Below are 8,492 nucleotides of genomic sequence, written 5' to 3' on the forward strand. Positions count from 1 at the left end.
GCATAAAAAAAACGGCGTTACTGCTCAGCACGTGAAAGAGTAAGAAGGAGAGTGAAAATTGACGAGTTTTATTTTATTATTTTACTTAACAGTCTTGTTAACACGCACGCGTTCGGGCAGTTCTCCTCTTAAAACTTTTTACTCCCATGTACGTACAGTAGATTCTCACAGCAGTTAGCAGTTAGCAGTAAAGTCGTATCGAGTAAGAAGCGGAATCCTAGCGATTTTATTCGTACGTGTGGCATCGGTGATACAGCCACGCGATGTTCACAAACCGAAACTCCAGGGGCGGTCTCCATGTATTTTTTATTAAAAACTAAAGCTCCGCCTGTACTGCTGGCACGCCTTCCTCAATTATTCTAATTTAGTCTTATTAAATTTTTTTTTCTTATTTTTATTCTCCTTCTTGACTTTTTTTTCAGCCTGTAATTACGAATTTATAATGAAAAAGTAAGTAAATAAGTTGTAACTAGTTTCAATACATCCAGGATTTCCTTAGATTGACGGATGTGGTCTACATCCGGTCTACATTGCACATTATTCTGTGATTTAAACCCACCCGAGACGAAAAATTCAAGTCTCTCGGAGTCTCTGAGAGTCTCTTGGAGTCTCTGAATGAGAGACTTATTGTAGTCTCTGGGAGTCTCTGTGGTGGCACCCACAGAGACTCGTAGAGACTCGATCTCTACGAATCTCTCAGGAAGAGACTTCCGAAGACTGTTTTAAAGTAATAGAAGTCTCGGAATCAGAGACTCTGCGAGACTGTTTCAGAGTCTCCGAATGAGAGACTCGGCGAGACTGTTTCAGAATCTCTGAATCAGAGACCTCGCGAGACTGTTTTAGAGTCTCTGAATGAGAGACTTTGCGAGACTGTTTCGGAGTCTCTGAATGAGAGACTCTGCGAGACTGTTTTAGAATCTCTGAATGAGAGACTCTGCGAGACTGTTTTAGAGTCTCTGAATGAGAGACTGAGGATCAACTCTTAAAATGTTTTCATATAAATAATTAAAAATATAATATAGTTTTATATAAATAGTTTTTATTATTAAATATTACATTTAAAATTAATTTAAAGTTTCATATATAGGAGTATAATTCTCTGCCCATAAATTATTATTATTATTATTATTATTATTATTATTATTATTATTATTATTATTATTAGTATTATTATTGTTATTATTATTATTATTATTATTATTATTATTATTATTATTATTATTATTATTATTATTATTATTATTATTATTATTATTATTATTATTATTATTATTATTATTATTATTATTATTATTATTATTATTATTATTATTATCATTACTATAACTATTTTGACGATGAATATCATTAATATTATTATAAAAAGTAATATTTGGTGAATGATTATGGTAGTCTGAATGATAAACTGGAGACCGCTGATTATTAGAAATGATTTGATGACACAAACCGGTAAATGGAACTGACGGAGCTGTAGGGGGATATAATTTGAATGGACTGTACGGAGTTTCTTGATTTTGATTTGAAGGAATCAGGGATTTTGCAAACTTTTGTGTTTCTGAAGGATTGATAGGTGTTTTTGGAGAAGGTGTACGAACCTGTTCAGGAACACCAGTATCTTCCTCACTATCATTCTCAGAATCAATTTCAATTGATTTAGACTGTGACTCAGAATATGAAAATTCTGATGATGATGATGATGAATTTATTTTTTCTGTGCACAATTTTTTGTGTTTCACTCGGGAAGAAACCGATGCGAATTCTCGTTTTTTTGAAGTCATCGTATTTTCTAAGCTCAACTTACTATTATCGATAGATTGTTTTTTTTTTCTCCCGAGTGATGAGCAATATAAATTCACAGTGCGAGTGAAATTTTTTATGTCTTTGGTGGAATTCTTCATCACGTACTCTGTAAAGGTTAAGAATAAAATTATCGTCGAAATAATAAAACATGGCAAATAGTATTAATATACTACATTGCTAAGAATGGGACTTACGTTTAATGGCGTCGCTGATTTTAGGATTGATACATGGCTTATCAGATTTTCCTTTAGCCGTCATGTTAGACAAGACCTCCTCTCCTACCAGGCTTTTCATCAACTGACGAATCATTTCATTTGGATTGTCTTTGTAGAGACTTCGTATAAAACTTAACTGTTCTGCTTTGATCCAAACCCCTGAAGCATTAATAAGCTCCACCTAATATAAATAAACAAGATAAAATAATAACATTTGACTGCATTAAATAAATAAATAGGAAATATTTTAAATAATTTATATAAATAAAATGAAAATATATTAGGCCTACTTTTCCAAAGTCAGCGACACTCCAAGATGGAATAGATGAACTTGAATAGTTTTGTACAGTTTCCGCATCCGATTTCTGTAACGTAGATATATAAAGTATGTTAATATTACACACACGCATACATATACATTTACGTACTCATTTAATTTAATGCATTATTATTTTACTCATCTCTTGCTTTATCAATGATGTTCCCATCTTTCCCAACATTGATTTTTTCTAATTCTTCTTTAAACACTATGAATATAAAAAGTCATTTCATTAAATAAATAGAATAAATAGATAAAAAAAAAAACTGAAAAATCATTACAAAATTTCTAAAAATTATTTTGTTAAATTATAAGTTTTATTGTTTTAATAACTTACTGCTGTGTATCGAAGAATCTTCGTTTGAGACTTTGATTTTCCCCATTTCACTAGTACAACATCACCTACTTCTGCTGTAACGTCAGGGCTCGATGGAATGCAAATGTCTTTTTCGTCAATAACAGACTTTTGCGAGGTTTTAATCCAAAAAACTAAAACGAACATTTTTTTAACACTGTGAAGCACAACACGATATCCACTGATATTTCAAGCAAACTATCCGATTCGAAGGTTCAGATCGAAATGAATCTTTAAAATATTATTTTCTGGACACAAACTTACAAATTTACACCAACCTACGAAAATATTGTACGTGTAAAAATGTTACTGCCTAATGTAGTACCAATTTTATTATATGTACATATACTATTTTTTGTAGATAAACGTACCTTACTTATAAAATTCTTGTTACTGTGTTTACTTTATAAGTACAGTAACAAAAAGTACCGGATTAAAAAAAAATTAAGTTTCCATTTTACAAAACAAAATTATTGTCGGCAGACAATGTGATGTTTTTATGATTGGGATTAGGACCATGTGGTACTTACTACCTGAGAGTGCTAGACACATTTATTTCTCGAGGTACGCAAAGTTTCAGTACTCGAACCAACATTTCAGTTATATATTTATAACATTTGTGTAAAATTGAAATAATATTTAAAATATAGTATTATATCAATATTTTATTCAATTTAAAAAAAAATTAATTTTTTAAATAATCAGTCATGAGTGAAAAACGACGTGCATCTACATTTGAAGAATTTTCTACAAGAAATAAATATAGAGTGTTACAAAATATGAAGGAGTCATCCCAACCAAAGAATAATGATAGAAATGTTGTAAGAATTACGTAAAATTATGTAAAAATTTTGTAAGGATGAATGTAATGCTCAATATATAGCAATAATTAAAGAATGTACAGTCGTTCAACCATTCTCCGCTGCGTTAGGTGTAAATTTGGCCTATATTCACCGATCTACTATAAGTAATACCATTTTAGCTATAAATGTCAATAATTTAATCAACGTTTGTTTTCATGTTAAAATATTACCAGAAGCGATTTCTTATATTATTGAGCCTGTAAACTTAGTAGAAATTGAATAAAAAATTTTATGATCATGTATTTTTTTAAAAATACTTTCATTACTCTAATTAATGTAGTAATGCTTAAAAATTTCTTTAAATCATGCTGCATGATAAAGTCTTCTTCGTTTAAAAACTATTGGAAGTTGTATTTTTATTATAACTTTCTAAATATAATTTCTATCAATAAATTTAAACATTTTTCTGTTTGGCCTTGTTAAAGAGATAAATTTTAAAGCGGTTGTCTCTGTAAGTCTCGTGTTGAGAGACTTAGTGTTATTAAAGAATAATTCCCAGTTTTTAGTCTCTGTAAGTCTCGTGTTGGGAGACTTAATGTTTGCTGGGAAATTTTATAGTCTGAGTCTTCCGTAGTCTCTGAATAAGAGATTCTGGGAGACTCAGAGAGACCATGTAAAACACGATTGTCTGCTGGTCTCTGAGATGGAGACTCAGAGAGACTCAGGGAGATTCAGAGAGACTCAGCAAGACTCAGCGAGCCTTCTAGAGACTCTCAGAGACTCCGAGAGACTTGAATTTTTCGTCTCGGGCAGATGATGCTTTTTATTTCATACAAAAAATGTCTGTTGCATTATAGACGATATTTTGATGATGGTCTTGGTCTTTGACTAGATCGTAGTCGATCTAGACCGTGGTCTTCGTCGATCTTGGTTTCAATCATCTCCTTGGTCTTGGTCTTGATCCTAGACGATCGTGGTCTTTGTCTTGATTGTGGTCACGGTCTTAGTTGATCTTGATGGTCTTGGTCTTGGCTGATTTTAATGATCTTGGTCTTGATTTTAGTCGTTCGATCTTCGTCTTGGTCTTGATTTTAGTCTTGTTCAATCTTCGTCTTGGTCGATCTTAGTCTTGGTCTAGATCTTAGACTTGATTGTGGTCACAGACTCGCTCTTGGATGATCTTGATAATCTTGGTCTTCATTTTGGTCTTAGTATTCGTCGGTCTCGTTCGATCTTCGTCATGGTCTAGATCTTGGACTTGATAGTGGTCACAGACTCGGTCTTGTTTGATCTTGATGATCTTGGTCTTGATTCTAGTCTTGGATGATCGTGGTATAGATCCTGGTTATCATCTTGGACTTGATGATGGTCACAGTCTTGGTCTTGGTCTTGATTTTGGTCTCCGACGATGTGATCTTGGTCTCGATCTTAATCGTGAACTTGATCCTGATTGATCTAGATCTTGGACTTGATGGTGGTCACAGTCTTGGTCTCGGTCTTGGTTGATCTTGATGATCTTGGTCTTGATTTTGGTCTTATCTTCGTCGGTTCCGTGTTTGATCTTCATCTAGTTCTAGATCTTGGACTTGATAATGGTCACAGAATTCGACTTAATTTATTGATGATCTTGGTCTTGATTTTAGTCTTGGATGATCGTGGTCTAGATCTTGGTTATCATCTTGGACTTGATAGTGGTTACAGTCTTGGTCTTGGTCTTCATCGGTCTCGTTCGATCTATTTTGGTCGATCTTAGTCTAGGCCTTGGTTGAATTGGTTACTGATGTTAAATCCTGCTACTTAATTACGACGATCTCGCCAAGAAAAACTTATCATTGAACTTGAATTCGCGCTGTCTTAGATATCAGGGATCCGAACTGGGGAAGCTGGAAGTCGCTTATGTGGTTATTTTAAATTTTCGGCGTTCGTTCTATTTTGTGAGCAATCAACTATTTTTTTTATAAAAATATATACATTTTCACGTAATAAAAGTCATTTGAAATTTTTTGCTACGGCCATCAGTTTCCGAGTTATAAATTTTTTTCTAACAAAAATAAAAAATTTCGAAACATCTGAAAAAAATTCATAGTTGAAAAACGATGGATCCTACAGTAAAAATCACAGAACATTTTCTCCACAAAAAAGTCAACAGATTTCGAAAAAAAATAACATGAACCCAAAAAACCATAACTTTACAAAATAGAGGCATAGCCTTGATGCCTGTACCGTCGAATGTCTATTAACTGAAGATAAAAAAAAGCAAACGACCTTAACTAAAATTGAGCGTAACAAATTTAATTCCGGAGCTAAGGACATTTCGCATGAGGTCGTTAGTAAACCGTTAAAGCTTGTTACAGTTAAAATTTACAACACCTTTGAACGATTTCATTTAAGGGCCGACGTCCCACCGACCGGCACGAGCAAGGCCGGAGTTTGTAGAAAAGGAGCTTACTCAGATTTTAATTATTAACGGACGTTTTTTTTTCACCTACTGACCCACGTTAAGATTCTTATTTTCTTAAATCACAGTGAGTATCTCAAGGTCCAGCTCTCAATATTTCTATCTCTGGCTCTGGCTCCGGGTATCGACAATTCAAGGCCAGTAGAGATCAAGACCAACCGGCAAGAAGTATCCCGTGATTTTTTCTTTTTCCACAAAAGGGTAAGAACCAGAGGCTGCAACCGGAAGGATTGGGTTCAGTTACTTAAACATTTTGGATTTACATCTAAAGTCTCTTTGACACTCGGTCCCAGATATCAGACACTAGTTCATATCCTAGTTACTAAGTTTGTTTGGACTTAATAATGTACCCATGTTGGATTAGCACTGAGTCAAATCCCCGGACTAGGAAGCAGCAAAAGGAAAAATGGTTTAACATCTGAGTATTATTTTTTTTTTTTTGTGATTCTTATGAAATGGTACTATAGAGAATATTCTGAACCCTGTATACCTAGACTGTAGACTATATAATAGCTATTTTGACACGTTCTGTGTTGTTTGCCGCTGAGTTTGCCTCGACGAGCTACGGGGTGCCGTGTTGCCCCAGCGGGTGACTAAGCACGAGAATCTCTTTGTTAGTTTAAGTTGCTAAGTAAATGCTTGGGTTACTTTTTTTTTACTTGCTTACATATTTAGTTTTGTAAGACAAGTTTTTTTACAAACGAATTTAAACGGGTTATGATTTAATTGTTTTTTTCTGACAGATTTTTAGATTGAGATTTTGATTTTAATCGTTGATGGATTTGATTTCGCGGAAACTGTCGAGGTTGATATGAAGATTTTTTAATTTTGAGGCAGGTTGGTCAATATTTATTTTTAATTTATTTTAGAAATTAAAAAATTGTCGGCTTTTATTTTTTAAATTTGAATATTTTTTTTACCGCCAATTTATAGGAAATTTTATTACTCATTTTTTTGTAATAAAAAAAAAATTTCTACATTTTTTGGGCCATTTTACCCGGCCGGGAAAATTTTAAATGGTCGAAAATTTATTAATGACTTAGCGGACCCATTTTGCCCAGACTTCCAGGGATATGAGGACGCGTCTAAAATTAGGGGAGGAAAGGAAAGGGGGGGGGGGATAGGGTACACCCAAAATTTTATAAAAAAGTTAGTTTTTTGAAATTCCAAAATCACTTTTGTAAAGATAATTGAGCATTATTTCGAATATTTTTTTACTGTTTTCAAAAAATTCTATTTTCGTAAAAAAATATAGTAGACTTGCGATTTTCTTCCAGTCCTCGGGGATGTTTGAAAGAAAATCGAGAGAAGGTTAAAAGGCGTGGTAATTGGTAGTGGGGATACGTCTGTGTGAATGTTTCGTGTATTTGTGCAAGAATATAAGATCTTCAAGGAACATAGTGTAATATTCTAGTACTAACTAATATTTATCATTTAACTCATCATATCAATATGTGAAATATAGAGGAGACCGGGGCAAGACGGCCCACCTGGGGCAAGAAGGCCCACCTCAAAAATTAACCAAAAATTTTTTTTTCTTGTTTTCTTTTGATTATCACAAATTTAGATTATTTACTCATTTTTAGCCCGATACGTGAAACTTGGGGCAAAATGAACCACTCAAAAATTCTAAATGAAAATGTATTTCATAGTATTATAACCTAGTCATGATTAATTTAATAGAAATATCATTTTTTGGTTAATTATATGGATTTGGATTAAAATAGAGCATTTGAAAAAGTTAAAAAAACCAATAATCAATTTTCTACAGAAGTGAAAAAATGACTCGTATTATATCAAAAAAGGTTATTTCGAGTAATATTAAAGTAAATACAGTTGTTAAAGAGAAAAATATAAACATTTGTTACGCGGGAAATTTTTTTACAATTAAAAAAAAAAATTTTTTTTTTTCATTTTTTTTCGGAGAGGGCCGTCTTGTCCCAAAAAAAAAAATTTTTTTTTCAGGAGCTTCACCAAAATTTTGGTGAATTGAGTTCAAGTTGGACAAGAGTAAATCAACTTGATGGTTAAAAGCCACAAATAATAATAACCGGCTTAGGTGGGCCGTCTTGCCCCGGTCTCCCCTACACCGTACTTATAACTATTTTTCTGCCCTCCGGCCGGAAAGTGGCAACTTTCGGGCCGCTGCCCCAAACGAAGTTGCGACTTTCCGGCTTCGTCGAGCAGAAAAATAGTATACGCACCTTGGCCAGTAAAAAAGAAAGCCTCAGACCACATGTTTGTCAGCCTCGGCTTCGCCTCGGCCAACAATTACATGTGCTCTGAGACTTTTCTTATTTTACTGGCCTAGGTATGTAATATACTATTAATTAGTATTAGTCTGAAAAACTTTCCTTTAAAATGTTAATAGCTATTTTATTTGATCTTTAGGTTTACTAAATAATGCGATGATAGCAAGAAAAAAATGCTAAAAAACGGTTTTTATCGAAAACAATGGCATACAAAAGTATTTTCGAGCTCAAAAATATATTCACAACAATGTTTTCGAGCTCCTTGAGCGCGAAAACAGCGGGAAGTTTTA

At 33.3% G+C, this 8,492-nt stretch overlaps 1 protein-coding gene across 1 annotated transcript; it reads right to left on the bottom strand.

Annotated features, from left to right (window-relative positions):
* Positions 1-817: 817 nt before the first annotated feature.
* Positions 818-2,212, bottom strand: LOC130674228 (serine-rich adhesin for platelets-like). Its single transcript, XM_057479497.1, has 3 exons — positions 1,995-2,212; positions 1,322-1,906; positions 818-981 (listed from the first exon to the last, which is right to left on the bottom strand). The coding sequence occupies exons 1-3, from the start codon at positions 2,107-2,109 to the stop codon at positions 818-820; spliced, it is 864 nt and encodes a 287-aa protein (XP_057335480.1). The 5' UTR covers positions 2,110-2,212.
* Positions 2,213-8,492: the final 6,280 nt, after the last annotated feature.

The sequence above is a fragment of the Microplitis mediator genome, chromosome 9, assembly GCF_029852145.1.
Source record: "Microplitis mediator isolate UGA2020A chromosome 9, iyMicMedi2.1, whole genome shotgun sequence".
Lineage (NCBI taxonomy): Eukaryota > Metazoa > Arthropoda > Insecta > Hymenoptera > Braconidae > Microplitis > Microplitis mediator.